The 22,303-nt window shown below is 33.5% G+C and overlaps 1 protein-coding gene across 1 annotated transcript in view; it reads left to right on the top strand.

Moving 5' to 3' along the window:
• Smp_026040 (hypothetical protein) overlaps positions 1-22,303 on the top strand; it is a gene marked incomplete at its 3' end in the record, with an annotated part of 32,822 nt that extends 10,519 nt beyond the window's left edge. Inside the window, exons 4-11 of the mRNA XM_018797535.1 lie at positions 533-750; positions 4,704-5,156; positions 6,682-6,785; positions 7,810-7,921; positions 10,217-10,348; positions 12,054-12,125; positions 13,208-13,364; positions 22,248-22,303. Coding sequence (XP_018652567.1) covers positions 533-750; positions 4,704-5,156; positions 6,682-6,785; positions 7,810-7,921; positions 10,217-10,348; positions 12,054-12,125; positions 13,208-13,364; positions 22,248-22,303 — 1,304 coding nt within the window. The remainder of the gene's footprint in view (positions 1-532; positions 751-4,703; positions 5,157-6,681; positions 6,786-7,809; positions 7,922-10,216; positions 10,349-12,053; positions 12,126-13,207; positions 13,365-22,247) is intronic.

Raw genomic sequence — 22,303 nt, 5'->3', positions numbered from 1 at the left:
TAAAGAACTATAAATACCCCTATTTTCCTTTACGTTTTAGACTCTTACCCAATAAGCACTTCCTCTGCTTCCTTACGTCTTTTGATTTGCGGCTATCGGGGTTCTACACGTTCGAGTGCTGATAGTTGTACACCGTATTTTGCTGTAATCAAGAAGACATAACGGGTGGTCCATTTTCAACCAATAAGGGCTGCGGGATGAATTGGAAAGTTACTGAAAGTCTTCTGTCTAAACCTTGTATAAACCCTGGCGTTTTCACTACACCAACGTTTGCTTGTCGCTTTGAAATATCTCTTTGTTTCCTTCCAATTTTTGTTTTGCTTCACGACAAGACGAGTGAAGTAATGTGTCCAAATAATACTAGGCGATAGCAGATATAACAACGGGTATCGGTTCTAATTAAAGTTTAAGTTTTTTCAGAACTAAAATGACTAGTCCCCCATTTATTTCAGTCAATTGTTTATATTCGTTTGATAAATTGATGACTGTGTTATCTGTTCTGATTCAATTGGTGTTTATTTTCTGTTTTTAGATGTTGGTAAAACACCACTTATTGATACATCTTGTTTACCTGCTTCAAGCATAAGCTCCTATTCATCGTATACATTTTTACCCAGTCGTTACAGCGAACCACATGGACAACATTTGATACAAGCTGATCGGGATCGTATACACATGTTTGTTTATGATTTTAGTGTACGGGCTCTTCTCCCTTGGGTAGAGAAAACAATGCGTAGTCTAAACGATCAGGTGATTTTGTTTGTACCTTCTATATATTTATGTATATTATAGACATATTATTTAACGGATTCACATAAAAGATAGTTTGTTCTAGGGGCTTAATTTTGTAAGGAAATGTGTCTTGGTATCGTATGATTAGAAATTAGAGATCACTGAATCTTAGTCTTCTCACGTAAACCAGTACGAGATTAAACCCGAGGCTTTCAAGCCTTAAGGTTATCGTGATACTGTTTACTTCGTTCTTAAGAAAATTCCCCAGTCCATAATTAACAATTTCTGTGAATTTCTGACACAGTGTAACCAACTTGATTGATACTGTTCGTCTCAATGTAAATATTAAGACCGGATTATCATGCTTTTAGACATGGGGAAATATCTGGAAATTGAGTAAATTTACTCATTATTGAATGTCTAGTCATATATCAGTATTTTCAATCAATTCATTAGTACCTTATAGTAGCGGACCTTGTTTATCTATCGCAATAATTTATTGTAGTCAAACTGTAGGAAGCACTTGTTTATTCTCAGTTTGTTTTTGTATGACGATTCATCAGAAAAATGCAAATTCGAAGACAACTAAAAAAGTTTTGATATGAAGTTTCATTAAAAGTGATATATGTCTATAGGGTTACTGAGTTTGTTTTAAGCGTGATTGGTTTTTTACAGTTAAATATAAGGTAAAGGAGTTTTATATCTCTGTAGCACAACAAGAAATTTCTTTCGAATCAATTCTGATAATGCTTTGAAGTAGATTCGATTACTTTTTATGTTTAAATTGCTGTTGGCAGATGCGTTTGATCAACTTACTACTTGTCATTATTTGATTGACTTTCATAACAGATATAAACTATAAATGATATATAGGCATTTACAATATGTCCAGTCTTAGGACTTAACACATGTGCGTCATACCACACTATGTCATCACAGAGAGATGAATTTAATAAGATGGATGTCAAAGAATTTAGTTTTATAGTAATGTTTTAATGCTATAACCGAACATAAAAAACACAGTTTAGAAAGAGACAATCTAATAACGAGTTCGAAGCATGAAGTAAAATTTAAGTCAAAGTAAGTAGTAAATGCTGCTAGGCTAATACGACCTTATTTCATGTAGTTCTTATCATTTACGAATTAAAGAAAATAAGAGCAATATGAATTTATTTCTTGGCTAACTGTAGAATTCGGGGTACGCGTTTGTCCTATTCGAGACTCGTCAGCTAGATGTACCTGCATCCTGCAGTTGATGTTTACTTTAATACTGAGTTCGTGTCCCGAAGTAAACATTGACGCAGGGATGCAGGTACATCCAGCCGATAAGACCCAAATAGAATGAAACATGCATCTTGAATTCCACTGGTAGCCACCGTCCATCTCTGCTTACAATGCTTGTGATTTAATGACAATATCGAGGTAGTCTGCACAGAATGTAAATATGCAAAAAAAATTAGACTTTCAACTTTTTATCAGTAAAATCTTGACTAAGACTGTGATTGACATGTAGATATAGCCCAATAAAAAGTCAATGAGTATAACGTAGTCAACAGAATTATTCATGAAATTGATAGTTATCGGTTAACTGTCTAAATCCCCTAGAAGTGTGGACTAAGAAGAGCATTGAGATAAATTCTACAGAAAGACGGTAATGTCGTAAGTTATGCAATACAAAATACGAAAAAAGTTGAATAACTGTATAAAGCTTGAAAAAAAGTTAAAATGAGGATTTTGAAGAAAATGACGTTACATAATCAATTCTTGAAGTTATGGCTACAAAGGTAATGCAAAATTGACAACGTTATCATTATAAACTTGTCTATTCATTTACATGTATGTTTCAGAAGTACAATAAATTGAAAGAATACAAAGGAGAGTACCCTTTCACATTTAGTACATTTTACCAAGTTGAGATAGGTGTTAGAAATTGTAACTGCTTATCATTTACAGAATAATTATTGACCAAATAATTTAAATGGTACTAAGATTTACTGGTATGGCAACTCGAACTGATGTACGTACGTACGAAGTTCTACGTTGTGACTGACTGACTGAAGTCAGCTTTCTCTTTTAGGATATTCATATGGCTAACATAATATAAAGGAACAACTTTATTAAAGATAATTTAATTCTTGTACGATTGTCTTTTTATTAAACTAAATCTACATATCAATCCTAACTTTAATCAAGAGTTTGTTTTATTTAACAAAAAGTTCAATATTTGTTTATCTTGAATGATCATTATTATTGTTTCGGGGTTTTGAACAGCTAAAGAATATCTAAGAAACAAAATAAATTCATATTGTTCTGCCTAGATTATTGTTACTTTCGTCTTAGTTTAAGATCTATTGGTCGCATTTATCATGAGTACATCAACCACAAAGTCTGCATAGCAAAGCCTAACAGGTACAAATGTCACTTTATCTGTTATGTCTATTGTCACGGTCATTTGATCATAAAGTAAATCAAGGTTTCGTCTATTTCAGAGGCTTTTAATATGTATTTCTGTTATAACCCTCAAGGCCATCTCGTAGTGTTCTTCATCTCTATTTTTTTCTATCTCCCTTACTTTCACTATCATCATCGCTCATAATCACTGAGTAGAAAGTTTGTCAGTTTATTTCTATGTTGCCTTTGGTTCTCACTGTGTTTCGGGATCTTTCATAGATCTAGTGGTTTTTCGACCTTTTGAATCCACACGATTCGCTATGTACTTAGGTAGTGTTTCCTAAAATATGATTTTACTTTTTCGTCCCAAAGGAGAACTTCAAAAGATCTTCCCGTTGTTACTTCTCTTCATCCGTTAAAACACAAATAAACAACTTATTACTAGAGTTTTGACAGAGTACACTTGTTTACTTTTGGATGAGCAATAGTCTTCTATCTAACCTAAAAGTGATATGATTTATTTGTGTCCATCATTTACTCAATTTTGGTTGTTTCCAGGTAAAATTATACCTCTTTGTCTCTATATTTAGTTTTTCATGGGAAGAAGGGGTTACCCAATCATAGTCATAACGGACGGGCTCTGTCATTTCACTGGGCTACGATGCCGAAAACTCACGTACCTTTTAACTCACATTATCTATCCAAACGTTAAAATCACTTACAACTGTTACTGTACCTGAGTCTTTAGCTTTTTGGAGTAGGCCAATAGGCTTTTTGTAGAACTCTTCTTCAATGTCATCAGAGGTGCAGTTCTATGTAGCATAGACAGCCACCAAATAGATAACATGATATGTATTTATTCTTTTTGAGTTTTTACTGTCTTATTAAGTCCAAAGCCACACAAGCTATTGCTTGTTAAAATTCAATTCGAGAGTACCTTAAAAATTAGTACTACACCTTCAAAAACAAGATAACGAGAAGTTTCGGTCAAGGTTTTTAGATACGTGTGGGGTAAATCGTGCTAGTCCTCTATATTGACTAGGTGAGATCAGGTGAATGATTACACTTGCATGTAGGTTTTGGAGACGCAGTACAAGATTTGAATGATTTTCATGGGGAGAAATTCTTAACCCAATCAATTTGATATCTTCATACTTACAAAAGGAATTCGAAAGTAATGGAAAGAAATGAGGCTTTAAATGATGCGTATTGACATTCGAAATCAGTTAGTTAACAGTTCAGTAAATTAATATCACAAAAACGTAGTCAATTATTCAACTTTAGAAAAGTAACGTTTGTACTGTTTGTTTTTTCAAACTCTAAAGCAATCCAAATGTTCATTTAGTTGAATGATAAGGTTTTTTTCTATGTAGCGTGAAGCATCTCAATAATCGTGAATAATATAAAACTGCCACTGTTTATTAAATTTCACTGAAAACAGTCACTAGCATTTCAGTTCAGTGTTCATCTTCAAAAAACCATGGTGAAAATAAATCATTAACCATAAAATAACTATATAATAAAATGCACATATAATACAAGTTTGTACAATATACTTTGTATTTTAACTCCATTTGTAGATTGCGCATCGAATGCGTCTTTCACGTTCTTTCTTTAATGCCACTAAGAAATTTTTTACTCAAGCTGTTGGTGGTGGTGGCGGCAGCAACAACACTACGGTTAATAGTACAAATAACTTAACAACTTTAAAAATATATTCTAATCCATCACCTATTGAAACGTCGGCGAACAATATAAGTAATCCATGTAGTCCAACAAATCCTGTTATTGTAAATAATTCAAAGGGAGAATTATCTACCAACACTACATTGACTCCTCAAAGTATTTCATATGCAGGCCCAGTCAATCACTCCACAATTGTGTATAGCCAAGATTCACCTGAATCACAAATGCGTCGTCTAGCTGATTTAGCATTTCTGTTTCAGCAATATGAAGTAGCCTATCAGACGTATAATGTATTAAAACGTGATTTTCAAAATGATTCAGCTTGGTTACACCATGCTGGAGCTCAGGTGATTTGTGTTGATTATTTTTTTCATCTTTTTATCCTTTTTGTGTGAAAGCAAACCCAATAAATTTCAGCGTTGTGTAATTTCCTGAAGGATATTCCATCCAAATTTCTTTTAGCTCAGTACCATCAAAATTATACATAGTGTATTCTTTGTCCAAAGCTTTTGAATAAGACAAATCGACAAGACGTTTGACGTATTTGTGTATTAATCACTTATTTATAAAGCGAATACTAATGGAGGGACTGCCTAATTTGGTAAAGAATAATCCTCGACCAAATATCAAATCTAATAGAATACTAAAACTTTAGCATCGCTATTTACCCCATTATTCTGTTTGATAGTTTTCACTCCGATGTGAATTGAGGTAATTACAAACTTTAACAGGATGTTGTGTGGTTAATCGTATTAAACGTTGTTATAAGTGGACGTAACTTATCGTCCAACAATAGGTTATGTTTTTGGAATGATTATAGGACTTTGAAAACGACTAGAAAAAGGTGATATGCACTTTTCGAGTAACTATTTTTTCCCCTGAATTATAACACTCTCTGAGCTATATTGCTCAATTATAATAAGTAGTGTGGGTTGTGTTTGACGTTTTTTTAATGTATATGTTTTACTGAATAACATCACGTTTATTGACCTTATTTCTGATCGTTTAGCTAACATAACATATATCCATTATAGAAGCTGGAAGTTTAGTTAACGCTAGGACGTTTAGTGGTGTATAAAAAATTGATGATCAGATACATCTGAGCCATTTAAAAAAAACCTTGAAGTGAAACTTTATGAGCTTCTGGTCATCAAATCTGATCGTTTTGTGGATTCTAATCAGATAGTTTATGTGAGGATGGTCCACAGGTGAAGTCAAGGATGCTCTAAGAAGCCCAGAAGGAGCCCGACATGTTCCATCCAATCAGCTGTTGGAAGAATATTTCAGAATTGCCACGTGAAGCTTCCCTATTGAACAATGCTGATAACTCCCTGTCTGCGGATCGGATAACTATAATGATGATTTTGTTTCTACTAAAAACTATAAATACCTGACAATTTTGTACTATAATCGACACTGTTTGGAATAACATTCCTTCTACTTGTCTTCTGTCTTTTGATTTTGACTTGGGAGGGTTCCAGCGTTCGAGTGCTCAAGTATTGTGCGATAGACTAAGAAATCTAAGTTCGAGATACAATAGTTTATTTTCATAAATAGTTACGTAGTTCGAAATCGTGTATTGATCTTCCAATTATCAAGTTCTCCTAACAAACTTACTTCAACCAACATACCACCTTTTAGTATGTGAATTATGAACTCGTAAAACATTGTCATATACTTTCTCGCTCGTGACAGTTTAGAAGTTAAATGAAGTCATTAATTTATGCAACTACGTCATTACTCGTCCAGTACTGTTGTATGAAATTCCCGTAGTGCTCTGACGATATCCTCTACCTGTTTTCGCACTTTAAATAAGGAATACGGTTTTCGATCTTTCATAGTTTGTTTATTTCTGTTTATTTAACATTCTAGGAAATGTCTGCCTTATCTGTTTATCTTCAAGGTGCGACAAGCCAACGTCAATACCCATATCATCTCATGGATTCAGCTGTAGCTACTTACCTTCAATCACATTTGTAAGTTTTGATTGACTTCCTCAATTAGTTTGATGTATTCCTATCGTAATTTTATAACAGTGAGTCAATAAGCCATGTATCTCTTATTTTACACAGATTTCAAACTACTCTTATTACTTGAATATTTAAAATTCACTTTGTTTTTATGAAAATATAAAGAAACTTTATTGAAAGACAAATCTGACACTCAATAGTTAGAAGTTGAGTATTTGGAATTTCGGATATAGGACATACGTGTATCACGGAGAAATCTAGACTATGTTATATGGTTTAAAAAGTTTTGTGTCATAGATTAGTTTAAGATTTAGAATCACTGAAAATGGGAAGATCGGTGTACGTAGTTCCAAACCATTGGTGTTCGGTAGCAAATTTTTTTATTCCAAAAGATTGTTACCTTAGTGGTTGTGACTAAATAGCTCCCGACAGGGATGAATTTACCACGATAAAGATAATTCGTCAGAAAACGAATGTATGGTAATAATGTTTATGTGATTTTTACGGTTTACCGATTGTTTAATGATTTTAACTTATCAGAACCATTTGGCTTCGTGGTCTCAGTTTAATCGACTAAAGCTGTCCTTTGGATTTAATGTTACTAATTTGGTCAGAAACATTTGGAAAAAGGCCACTTCAACTCTCGGCAAAGTTAAAGGCGCTTTCAATAGAAGCAAGAGGTTCGGCTTGTTAATTAGTTCTTTTCAAGTGAGCATCCATTTGATATATGAACGGTGTAATTCGCCTTATTTGGGACTCAAGGCAAATGTTCCAAAAGAGACTTATCAATTGTAGTCCTATAGCTCAGTAGGGAGATTTAAACAAAAAATGTAATTGGATTGATTTCAAGTTAGTTCATTCATCACATATAGATTGAATGAAGATCTTATCCCATGCTAAAAATCTGGCTATTATAGTATCAATGTTCTTTCTTGATGTATATCGGATATTTAACGTGAAGTATATTTCTTTCAGGTATATATATATATATATATATATATATAATTTTGTTATATGTATGTACATTCAGATCACCAGAACTAGAACTTGCTTTGCGATCAACTCTGTTAAATTTTGAAGCATTATGTAGTCGTGGTCTCTATAATGAAGCTGCTGTGGCACTAATTCGATTAACTTCAGACGTAAGTGAAGGAATTTGAGTAAATAATCATTTCATAAATAATCCTTCTGTAGTTTTCTGATCTATGCATGATCCAAAAACACCAAACTTTCATGAATAATCAATGTTTTCAAAACTGAATAATATTTGAGCGAACGGCTGTTTTGAATAACATCATCATCAGGCTCTACAGTTATAAGTCCATAATTATGATATCATTATTATTATTATTATTATCGACTCCATCAAACCAAACTTATGTATTCAGGAAAGGTATATCCAGCCTCTATGTTTACCTTGGAGTACGACTGGATCATCAGATACCTAAACTAAATATTATAAATCTCCTACCCCTCCTTTTTTTGTTGATTATCCCTATCTTACTCTTCACATCCATCATTCCCAATTCGTTTATGGTAATCACCTTGATAACACCCTTGTTATTACATATTATATTCACACAACCATATTACTATTGTTATTATTACTGTTGCTATTATCATTATTATCTCAAATGACAAGATGAAATTCTCCTACTATGCTTTTTATTTACACAATTTTTTTTGTTTTGCATTTTCATTTTTGCCGTAATACTATTCTACCGATTGTGACTGGACTCTTTACTCCAAATCATCCTGACCTTTATAAATTACTTTTCTAATTCGCAAATAACACAATTCAGATTAAGCATATATTATTCATCTGAGTAGAATGTGTATTTTTGTATTATGACAAATGGAGATGGTGGGAAAATATGGATGACAATTCAGATATCTGATTATCAGGAAACACCAGTTGGTATGTCATGATGACCCGACCGAGCTATATTGGCTGGAATACTCGTTTCTTTAGGTCATACTGTTCTAGAAACGTCGTTTAAGGACCAGTAAGACTAAAAGTAGCAAGTGAAAGTCTTGAGGTGGAGTCATGCTGTCTAGTGTACTAGGGGGTGACTGAAGTAGGGTGCTTTCCTCACATTATCAAAGTTTGCAACGATGCCACTTTTTTTATAAGGTGGAGAAAGTTAGAATCGGTTGTCTTTAAATATAGCATACTCCACCTTACCACACAAATTTCCCTCATCGACGGTAATATATGAAATGTACTGGGCTAACATATGTAACATTACTCACAAAAGACTGTATGTGATTGACCTCAAGTATTTGTTCCTTAGACTTTGTAGATGTTTATTGGTTGATACGGTTATAAAACGTGTTACGCATGTGTATGCACCATCAAATCCTACATCCGATCATGTGTGATGTAGAACTAGATTGTCTAAAACGCTAAGAACCCATATTTCAAGTCATAGTATAAACCCATGAAGTCATTGTCTACTGATCTGAACTATGTCGTTAAGTGCAATTATCGTAGTTTGAGGCTAATGAAATGTTTACATTTATAGTTGGACACGCTAATTGACTAAATAACACAAAATTTTTTTCCATTGGCACAGTGGTTTTAATTTTACATCTTAAGTTTAATGTCATTCCCATCTTTCTATTCTTCAATTCTAATTGTTCTTTTCCAACTATAACATATCTCATATGTAAACTGTAATTCCATTCAATTACTTCTCATCTTGTTAGTTTCCTCTATGCGCTGATGTGAATTAATGCAAATAATATGACATATATATATTCTAGCCATGTGTTACATCGTTGTTAACTGGCTAATTGTTTGACTGATCTATTCATTGTATTTGTAATCATTAAATAGTAGCTATTTCTGAAATCTATACACCTACCTCCAAGTTAAAATCAAAGCAATTGAATGATTAAAGTTTGTTCAACAACAAAAAGTGTATGATTAGTTCATAATTAATCTTAGCTTCATTTGACTCTGCATCAGTATGAAATTAGTCCTCTTTCATCGATTTGTACTGAGCTAAAAAGTTAGATCTTTTTCGTGAATTTGTTTAGTCTTCTATTATTTTAGTTGATGTACGTTTATACATTTTCGTTGAGCTATCAATTCATCCGTCTTGTACTATTGAAGAGAACTATTCCCACTAGCTACTTTCTTTTGCTAATTCATTCGGTTATATCTTGATACAGGTTGTTTCTCAAGCGTTGACATGATCGATAATGGTTTAATTGCAATGTCATAGGTAAATATTTTACGTTTTCATAGTCATGTGCATATTAAATCACTGAAAGACAGCAACCATTGTCTGAGTTATTGTTATTAACGCTTCGTAATACAAAGTCGTACCGTTGTATCGTTAGTTGGCTTTCTTTATATTAAACATCCATCTATTCTTTTTTCAATTGTCAGAATTTTCAGTATTGCTTTGATGTAATTTTATTTTATTTAGGAAGATGATCTTATCAGCGGTCTCCTCATAGAACAAGTAGCTCATTGTGTCCTATCACTGAAACGTCCAATGTTAAGAAAGTTTGCATTTCGTATGGCATTAGCAGCACATCGATATGCCCGGGCCAAACAGGTTATTTATGATATTTCTATTATGATTGTATTGTACAAATTAATTTTTTTTTATATCTGAGGTAATTTTTTCGTATATTATGTGGTCTCCAAGACTCCTGATTAACTGGTTAAATCTCATTACTAACACGTGATATTCCGTATTTGGTTGCCAGCTACATTGAGGAGTTGAAATCTTTCTTTTTTCCAGTCAAGCTACATAACTGAGAGGATATCGTAGAACACTATCGATTTTGCTAAAAGGGTACTTATTACATGTTTTATTCAGTTACGACTTACATTCGTCTTTTTCATTTCAATAATCATTATCGTTACCAGAAATATTATTGCTTTTACGGAACTTTACAGTAAGTATGAAGCTAATCAATGGGAATGTTTAGTTCACTAGTTTGATCAACACTTAGCTTATTACATTTTGTATAGGCGAATTTGGTATGCCCAAGTTCATTGACTGTCCAAATGACTCATTTATTTACGTCTGTTACCCTTCATGAAGGAGCGCTGGTCGCTCACCAACACTCTCCATCGACCCCTGTCCTAGGCAATCCTTTCCAGTTCTCCCAGTTGCTATTCATCCTTTTCATGTCTGCTTGCAATTATCGATGCAGTGTGTTCTTTGGCCTTCTTCCTCTTCGTTTCCCTTCAGGATTCGAAGTTAGCGCTTGCTTCGTGATGCAGTTTGATAATTTCCTCAATGTGTGTGAGCTATCCACATCCATTCGTCTTTTCCTTATTTCCTCTTCAGATGGGAGCTTGTTTGTTCTCTCCCATAATAGGCTGTTGCTGATGGTCTCCGGCCAACGGACATTAAGTATCTTACGTAGGCAATTGTTTATAAATACTTGTACCTTTTTGATGATGGTTGTAGTAGTTCGCCAAGTTTCATCTCCGTACAGTAGAGCTGGCTTGACGTTCGTATTGAAGATTCTCACTTTGATGTCTCCCATCAGGATGGTGAGGTCGTTTCCTGATGACTTTACTATCACTAGTTGCAACCTCTCATATAACTGATTTTCATGGTTGTCTTTGCTATCATTGGTTTGTGCATAACATTGGATAAAATTCAGTGCAATTCCCTTCTCTGTTTTGAATGATGCTTTAAGTGCATTACGTGTTTGTTTGGACAGCATCAGAACAACTTCGTGAGTGTGTGGAGCATTTTCCTCTTTGTGACCGGAGTACAGTAGCATCTCTCCTTATCTAGCCTTTGCTGTCCAGCTTGGGTCCAATAAATTTCGCTGATTTTCAGTACTGCCAAGTTGTATCTCCTCCTCCGGGTCTGCCAGATTGTCCGGGCGTTCCATGATGCTCTGGTTGTTAGAATTGGCGTTTCGGCCTCTTGACTTTCGAAGAATTTTGTCTATCACGATTAGACGTCACAATTGTTTTGAATGAATATCCTTCAACTCTCAGGACAGTGTTTAAATGGTTTGAATTGTTTATTCTGGTTAGCGTTTTATTTTAACAAGTTTGTTTTTTTTACGGTATGTAGTTGCCAACCCCATGCCCAACCCTCCTTTACAAATGCTTGGAACCGGTAATAACAGTTTAAGGTCCACATGAGTTGTCCAAATTAATACTGGATAAGATTCATGTAAGCTACTTACGTTGTTAAATATATGAAACTTATCTTATTATTCTATCGATATTTCAAAAATTGTTTTTCTCCAACTTCTTTCCCCACCCCGAAATTTTAAATTATTTAGCCGATTTTGGCAATACGAAGTTACAAATCAACTATGCCAATTGTTATGGGTCATGGATGGAGTTTATTAGAGGTATATTTAGAGTATACGCTTTTTATGTGCTGTGTTTTGTCTTATCTTTTAAATCTGGTAAAATTATTTTCCAATGATAAAGGGTGAAGATTGTCGAATTGTCATATTATGCGAGCTTGATAGTATAATCATGATCATCCAACCTAGAAGGAACTGTTATATCTCGAACTTCGATTTCTTAGTCTATCGCACAATACTTGAGCACTCGAACGCTAGGACCTTCCCAAGTCACAAATCAAAAGACAGAAGACAAGTAGAAGGAATGTTATTCCAAACAGTGTCGATTATGGTACAAAATTGTCAGGTATTTATAGTTTTTAGTAGAAACAAAATCATCATTATAGTTATCCGATCCGCAGACAGGGAGTTATCAGCATTGTCCAATAGGGAAGCTCCACGTGGCAATTCTGAAATATTCTTCTCAAAGCTGATTGAATGGAATATGTTTGGCTCCTTCTGTGCTTCTTAGAGCATCCTTGACTTCACCTGTGGACCATCCTCACAGGAACACAGTCAACTTAAAAAATGTACTTTCATAATTTTCAGTCGTGCTTTTTTTCATCAGCAGCAACAAATTTATTATCTTCATAGATGATTTCCTACCACCAATTCACAACCTCTCTTTTGAAACATGTTATTCAGTGTATATTTGTGAAGAGAAAGAGCTATGATTCAATGACTTCAAGTACTTAACGTTAAATTAATAAATTTCAGGTTCAAAATCTACTATCATCTAATCCAATAAAAAAGTTTGGTAATATCTAATAAATAAATTTCAACACAAGACGTTTTAATTGATGACTAGTAATGATTAAAATCCTTCATGTTTGTCATGCTCTTATTAACAGTACTCTAACATGCAAGATTATGTAAACTTGCTCTAATTAAATGATTCAAGGCTTTACTATCTCTTTATTTGAGACTGAATTATATCAAGACATCTGAGCAATTGACTTTACATACTGACGAGAACAACAATAATATTGATCATCTTGGTATAATTTCACCAGTAACTGGTTTCGATTATTTACGTGTTTAGTCTATCTTATTTGTTTTATTTTATACTCAATCCCTTCTATCAGGATCATATAAATTTCAGTGTTGGTAAACAAGCTTATCTTATTGGAGATTTAACTACATCTTGTAAAGCTTTAGCAGAAACATTGAAATCATCTAGTCGACAGTCTGCAGAACGTCAATTGATATTTGTTAAAGAATATTTATCAACATTAACAGTAAGTAGATTATGTTGTACATTGTTTTTTTTTCCAGTTTCATCTTGCTCTTTTGAATAATATGTACATGTATATATATTGACGATTCACATCAAGTACACTTTGTTAAAATGTTCACAGCCAACAGTTGAATACAATCTATTCCTTTGAAGTACTTCATTTGATGTTTATTCTATTTTGATGAATACACAATGAGTATTGTATTGTTTTAATCTGTGTTTCCATTTAATACGTTAATAATAACCTTGTTCATCTTAATTAGTATACAATTTAGTTGACTTAATTAGATTAGAGTAAATATGATTTTGATTAAATATTTTATCACAATAAAACTCATTTTGTACGCAGTTATATTTAATTCTACTACCTTGTAGTTTATGCTTAAACGAGTTAAAGATAAACGTATTTTAGTGTATTTTATATGATTCTTTTGACATGAATATGATTCCTTATTTGATCAATAAGTTGACTAATGTAAGAATACTAATAAATAGTCACTAAGAATTGTTCTTTTCCTAATATTCACAAAATATGATATGAAACATCAGTGGAATTATGGTGCGGTCTACTTATATCTATATAAGTAGTATATGGCGATGGTCAGACATAGATTTTTGCAGAAAACCGATAAGGAAAGAGCTCAAATGAAGCGCAATTGATAAGAAAATGCATGAATAATGAAATTAGAGAAGATGAAATGATATTTACAGGAGGAACAGTGTAGATTGAAACAATTGATCGTTATATTGCAAATCAACTGTTTGCTATATGGTTATTTGAATTTAGTGAGATAGTCTGTAATTTGTGCTTAATTACATTCGATTGTCCCCAACCGGTGTTTTGTTCACTACAGAACTACTCTATAATCTTTTTTGTTATAATAAATATAAAACAACTGTTTTCTATATGCATCATTTCATCTTTAGAACACATGTTGGTGTTATCTTAAGTAAATGCTTTTTAAATATGGGACTGAGAAAGTAAACTTAATTTACTTCATGTATACATCTTTTGTGAATGGTTTTTTTTGTGTTAGGGATGTTAAATCCCCAGAACTTACTTGGTAAATGACTTATTTTTGTAATTTTATTTTGAAAATTTGAATTTCCTTATTTTCGCACCAAAAGCGCTCCTTTCATCTTCGAGTCGTATTTCCCACTTGGAAATATCGTAAACACTATTGGTCCTTTTTACCTTTTTAGTGTGCTATTTTGTAACGCTTCTCAAGGACAATCTTATATTCTATAAATACGTTTGATTTCTTCCTATTGTGATTGCTTGTACTTCGGCTACTTACGGAATATATTTTTCCCTACTTCGTCTTGGACTTCTTCCTCTAGTTAGCGGGGCCTGGGAAAACGGATTAGATTAGCCTATCGTGTCACTGTGTCATTGACTTTCGTTTGTTTACCAGGAATCGTAATTAGCATCAAGCATATTATTTTGACAAATGTCATCTTCCATCTTTTATCAAAAATATCGAACACGTACTGTGAATAATATCATTTCAATACAATGAACTATTGAATAAGCTTCTCATCAGCTGATATATAAAACTTTAACGATATACTCAGATTTTTTCGTTTGTAAATCAAACAAATCATCATCATCTCTTCATTAAGGATTTGATTATGTAACAGGCAACTTTTTTTAAAGGTTTGAATGAAAAATTCTGTTCTTTGGCTATTTCTATTATTTGGTGATTCCAGTCCAAATATAGAATAAAAATGAACGTATAAAAACAATTGAACTTTGAGAATTTAATCTATGAAGTATATAATGTCTTTATAAGACTAAGGGCAATTCATTATCTCTATTGTTATTCAGGTTATTAAACTGTTGCAATCTACATTACGTTCGAATTATGAAATTATTCAGCAGTTCTCATCTTATCTCCCCTTTTTATGATTGACCGTATATTTACCATTGTGGCTTGTGCTACTTATGTCGACATGAGTAGTATATAATGATAGTCAGAATCAGAAGGTCGAGAAGGAAACAACGGGAACAGAAAGCATTTAATATGAAAGTGCAGGAACAATGAAGTCTGAAACGATTGACTGATATTTGCAAAAGGAACAGTCAAGTATGAGACAATTGATTGATATTTTGCAATTGAAGTATTTACTGTAGGATTCTCAGATTTTACTAAGATATTCTATAATTTTGTATTCAAATACATTCGATTGTCCCCACTTGTGTTCTCGTTCACTACACCACTATTTTATATCTTTTAATTACCACATGATTGTTAAAATTCAATTCACTAGGAATATGAAGGAAACCAAAGATATGTTAAGTCATCTCTCCGGATCAAGTCGAAGTGTTTACGTTATTGGATATCAATATTGATGGTTTACCACTTATCACTATGATATCTATTTCATTATTTCTGTTTTGAATGTACTACTAATCAGTTTTAAATCTCATCGTAATTATATCAGAATTCCATATTCTACTTGTTTTTTTTCTTTATAAAAAAAATCTATTTTCAGAAATATTTATCTACTAATCGTGATAAAGAACAAACTTTGCCAGAATTCCCTCTACCAGTTATTGATCTTCACAATTTTAAGATCATAATTGGTAAACCATCGCAACGACATCAACAGCAAGCTGGTAAATAAAATGACTATTTGGTTGTTTAATATTATTCACATTCAATTGACCCATCTTTTGCTCTACATTTAAATTTACTACTAATTCTAGTGAATGTTAGTCGCTGTTGATAATTCTGTGTTCCTGAATCTTTTCATGATTGACATTTAGTCTCATGAATAACTTGATATTGGTTATCTTCTTATATTAATATCAGAATTAGGAATTGATGATTGGTGAACTTGTTTGTGAAAGTGTCACCTGTACTCATTTTTAATTGGCTATAAAATGTGCATCTTTGTTATCTGTTTAGTTCAAATTGAAACAGCATAAAGTGCTTTGATTCGATGTGAGGATTTGCGTTTTTACATTCGAATTTTATTTATGTCTGATTGTTCTATCCGAGTTTTGATAAAAAAAAACAACTTTAACTTCTGAAAAAAAACTGGACACTTATTCTCTTTGAATACCCTACTATATTCTTGTTAATGAATGTATATCGGGATCAATTTATTTTTGATCAAGATGAAATGAAACTGAAATTGTTAGTTATCATGACAAGAGAAATTATATGCATGTTATGAAAAGAGAATTATGGAAAAACTGATAACCGTTTTTAATCGTTGATAGGGGTGAATGTCTAATACACAATTAGTAAACAAATTATCATCTAAGTATTTTCATTAGTTTCTGTTTTAAAACATGGTATGTTATTTTAATACACATTGTATGCGTGTAAACATACGAATCAATCATGATGGTGAAATAATGAATGGGTCTTGTATAAATTACGCTAAAACCGTAAAGGATCTATAAATGAAGCAACGTTTACGCTATCTCAAATTAGTAAGAATTTCTCAGAAAGAAGTAAATAATCTTTATCATTGGGTTATTTTGCAAACACTAATTTCTAATACGAAAAAAAGTTGTTTAGTTTAGCTTTAAGAGGGGTCTCATAAATAAACGCAAAATTGTTATTGCGTTTTTTGTCTGTTGTTGTTGTTGTTGTTGTTAATCCATTAAAAGCATCAATTTCTTTTTTACCTGTACACATCTTTTGTAGTTGACCAGTTATTAATGATGTCAAATTTCTATTCCATTTTATCCTTGAAAACCCATTTTGCTATTTGAAACTTCTCTCAGATCTAGTTTTATTACTGCATCTTGTTTTGTAGAATTAGATTATATCCACTCTTTGGGTTGACATTAATATCACGGCAGTATTATCCCCTACCACCCTTTTTTTTAAATGAAGGATGTGGACGCCGACATAAGCCGTGAATCGATGTTAGGACGTTTGTCTGCCTGACTTGTACCTGTAACTCATTGTCAATCGTTACGCTGGATACGTAGCTGTTGGAATGCAGCCATCTGTCACCAGTGCTTTCGCTGTTAACTTACAAAAGATGAAGGTCGGACATTGAGTGTCCATTGAAGTCCTCAATGAACAATATAATAACACTAATCAAATTACCTCCGTCTAATCGGCTGTGAAGAACCGCCAGGGGTTTTATAGCCATTTCTCCAACATACAAATTTAATATACGGCTTCCGATCTCCATGGAAATGAGTATCTCTCACCGCATAATGGCAGTACGTCGCTCTTTCATAAGTCCTAATGGCGCTCTATAGCACTTCAAGTGATAGGAACACTACTAGATGCAATGTATTTAGAAATACATTTTCCGTTTCTGTGACTACGTGAGGAACAATAGAGCCTGTAGCTTGCACGTTACTGACGTCCATATTGTGAAGAAAAGAGAAGTAAAGAGCTTTTATACAAATTTCAAGAATTACATAACCAATTATAACGCATTTACAACTAGGAATTTCATTGGACAAAACGGATTGAAAAAAATTGGAAAATGGAATGAAATTTTTTTTTGAATAAGGGCGACAAAAAAATTTAAGAAAAAAACCGACGTGACTTTAATGTTATTCCACTCTTTGTGATCATAAGTTAACTTGTTCAGTTTAACTAAGTGGTTAAAGTGTCTTTTCATAATATCGGTGCAAAATCGAAATTTATCAATGATAGTTTCAGATCGTTTGTTACGAATCAATAGGTTGTGTCGCAGCCTTGATTCATTTACAAGACGTTTGTATAGTTAATAAGTAAGTTAACTATCTTGGAAGTCTGATCAGCCCTAATGGGTTGGTGTCTGAAGAAATCTCAGCACGGATTCAAAAAGCTCGTTTCGCTTTTGCCAACTTACGTCACCTATGGCGTAGACGAGATATCCGTCTATCAATTAAGGGACGAGTATACTGCGCATCAGTTCGTTCTGTTCTACTTTACGGCTGTGAAACATGGCCATTAAGAGTAGAAGATACTCGTAGGTTACTAGTATTTGACCACAGATGCCTTAGAAATATTGCTCGCATCTGCTGGGATAACCGGGTAAGTAATAGTGAGGTTAGACGCAGGGTATTAGGGAACGATGGTAAATCAGTTGATGAGGTGATGAATCTTCATCGACTGAGATGGTTGGGCCATATGTTACGTATGCCTGAACACCGATTACCACGACGCGCTATGATGACTAGTATTGGGGACGGTTGAAAGAGAGTTAGGGGCGGCCAAACCAAAACATGGCATCAGTGCTTGAAGTCACTAACTTCTAGTCTGAGCCATGTTGGCAGATGCAGACTACCTGGTTGGGGTCCGCGTGACTATCGTAACCAATGGTTGGAGACTCTGTGTGACATGGCTCAGAATCGATCACAATGGCGTAGGTGTATACACTCTTTATCTTCCCTTAAACCTTGAGACTAAAATTGCTTCATATCTCTCTTCCTTCCTATACTATATCCTCATATACAACCTATAATTTATATACTACTACCAACACTAAATTAACTACTATTAATCCGGTGTTGATCTTGTTGTGCTAACGAGGTATGGCAACTTGGACCGATGCATATATGTGCCTGGTCCTACGTTGTAGCTGACTGACTGAGTTAACTAGTCTCCAATCTAAATTGATAGCTCACGGCGTATTTCACAAATCGAGATATGATTGTTGTCAGTGAAGTCACAGTTATCTGAATTAAGTTTGCTAGATTTACGTAGAACAAATTGTTGACATATTTCCTTTTCAATTTTTAATTATACCTTCATTCAATGAGTATTTTACCCTAATTCTGATAGTAACAATCCAAGTTTATTGACAATAATAATCTTTGACTATTATAGATAATTATAATCAAGCAAATTTACATTCCGGTAAGATATCTAGCTTTTGTGTGTGGGTGTGTTTCTGTATTCACCCTATTTATTATTATCATTATTTTAATATTCGTCTATAGTCAAATAAATTTATTCACAATTGCACCTATGCTTCATTCTTAAAGATCAAATGTTTTGTTTGTTTTTTGTCTGCACGGGATCTGTGTGGGAACACTTCATGAAATTCCATTTGCTTGTTATGCCGATTTTAATTCTGTGAAATTTTTTTTGTTTTTCTGCTAATCAAATTATTACATGGGTACTTTTTTTGTTTGATAAACTACTCAATTACTATTTCACACACACACACACACAAATCATTAACAGTGCTCTCAGATCAGTAAAAAAATGAAAATAAATTTTCTCGTTTGTAGCGTTTTTATGGGTTATTTTAACAGGATACAATTTTTTGATTAAAATATATTATCAGAAAGGGTTTGGTGGAGATGTTAGTAACTTTATAGAATTGAGATCATGAGTCAATTAAAGCTAGAGCACCATGGAAAACCTGGAAGCACTGTTTTACGGCCGTTTCGTCATATTGTGTGACTACACAACGTTGCGCATCCACAATCCCGCCTCGCAAGATTCCAACCCAGGACCTATCATTCTCTAGCCAGAGCACTTAACCGATAGACCACTGAGCCGGTATCCAACGGTATTAATATCTCACTTCAACCGATCCACGAAATTGAGCAACCATTCACCAATGTCATCAGTGAGTTGATATCTCCCAACAGACCTGGTTGAACTCCACTAGTTACTGCTTCTCACTAGATCTCCAGGACATGTATCTTGAAGTCAGTCACTAGTGAGCACATGGTGCGAGACTGGTAGGTTCTGGGTTCGAATCTCGCAAGGCGGGATCGTGGATGCGCACTGCTGAGGAGTCCCACAATAGGACGAAACGACCGTCAAACAGTGCTTCCAGGTTTTCAATAGTGGTCTAGCTTCGATTGACTCATGATCTCAATTCTATAAAATATATTGATCAATTTTATGATTTCTTTCTGATTTATCTGCTCAAATCTTTACTACTTATTTTATTTTTACTCATATATGCAACATGCTCTGTATCGTTTTATATAAAAAAAGGTAAACTCCACTAGTTTTTTTTTTACTTCATATGCAATGCATCAAACCATGTAACTTTTCTCGCTTGGATATATTATTTCTATTGTGTATATTAAGATTTTATTTAGTCTTAGTTTTTTTTATTTATTCATTTTAAGTAATAACATGTTAACCGGTTGAGCATCTCATAAACAGAAGACAAATACTAGAGATACTTTAGTTTGTAAAATGACTGAATTGTTTGAAAAAGACAATAGGCCTTTTCTTCACTTGTATTGTGTTGGTTTCTTTATGTAATCGAACCAATCAAAAGACGATGAATAGATGTCGATCAGTTCTTGATTGTACTTTGTTCAATTGCGACTTATGATTCATGCAATAATATAATTTAGATATCTGATTACACAGCAACATATTTAGAAAATTACAATGTGTATATAACTTAGTAATTAATAATAATACAAAACTAGAGTATTAGGGAAGTAGTTAACTGATAATAAATCTGGAGTAATAACAAAAACGATTTATAGATTAAACGCAAGCTGGGAAATAGGTGAATATAAAAACAGAAATAATAATACTTCCTATAATAGTTTCAAAAATTATACTTTGGTAATACTCCGTTCATTATATCGCTGGTGTATTAGAAAACTAAGCTTAGCCAATCACAATTTCTGCTCTGCACGAAATTATATGGTTTTTTGATACTTCTTCAAATTTCCTAAATAAAAAATTGTTTAATATACAGCAGTGATTATTAAACGATATATTCAGTTACTCATTGTAGGATATGTTTCTAAGTGAAAATAAATATGACTCATAATGCAATAAATCAATAATGAAGCAACGAGTATAGTGAGCACATTTCTTATATTATCATTCACCCCCAAATGCCCTGGTACGGCCGAGAGTGGGAAGAGTCCGCTCTCTTTCTCGAAATGCTCTCATATGGCCACGCGAATATATAGCCTCTGCCAGGGAAGTCCTACTCATTGCCTTCTCGTGGCACCGGTGTTGTTTACAAAATTGAGAGGACGAAAAGCGAATGTCCGGCGCTTTAACCGGGTTGGTGGATGTGGAGGATCCACCTAGGGGAGTTGGAAAACCGTGATTCCAAACCAATGGTGTACATGGGCTCCATTATCTTGAGGAAACAAATGGCGTATGAACCTATTGTTGGTCACCGGCTAGCATGGGACTGCATCTCCTCACGATGCTCCACTGCCTTGTGGACCAGACCTTCAGGTGAAAGGCTCTGGGTGTTGCCCCCCAAGAAAACCACCTGCTTCATTTTGGGCACCTGGGCAGTATCACAACCCTCACACAAATGAAATGAGATTTGTGCGGCGCATATATATCTGGTGCTTCCTTGTACCAATATTTATGTGTTTAAATAAGTAAATATTATCATTCATTGTAAGTCATACTACCTATCGTCAGCCAGGTATTTCCCATTATTCGTGCTTTTACAGTATGGAAATCTATCTCTTCCTACTCAACACTGACTAATAATTCACAATTTTTGTTTTCTTCTGTTAAGTCTAAGTCATGCTGATTTATTTTGAAATCAATCTAGCTATGCCTCATTTAATATTGTACAAGGAAGTGATATAAGATGACATGCCCGTAAACTATCACATAATCTATTCATCTTTCTTAATAACAATTTTTTGGTCACAAATTATTAACTATTGAAAGCCCGATCTTACCACAGACTATTATGACAGTTGAGAACATATAAACCTTCATTTCAAAAAGCATATAATTAAACATTCTACTTATATTTCATTTAATTCTTCATGACTTATATTTCGCAGTCTATTTGAGTGACTAGTGAATGAAGTTTTGTATAATTTTCACCTTATATTTATTTTTATCATTATTCCATATTTATTTTCACAGTATACCGATGTGAAAGACTTTGCTAATGTATATTTCTATCTTTATGAAACTATTATTACTTCGTTTCCATCTTATTGTTTAAAGATCTATTCGTTGAAGCTCGTGGTGTACAATTTTCGGATACTGAAGAAGATGAAATA

This window comes from Schistosoma mansoni, chromosome 5, assembly GCF_000237925.1.
Source record: "Schistosoma mansoni strain Puerto Rico chromosome 5, complete genome".
Taxonomy (NCBI): domain Eukaryota; kingdom Metazoa; phylum Platyhelminthes; class Trematoda; order Strigeidida; family Schistosomatidae; genus Schistosoma; species Schistosoma mansoni.
The sequence above is the reverse complement of the archived record's forward strand: the minus strand, read 5'-3'. Positions and strand labels throughout refer to the sequence as shown.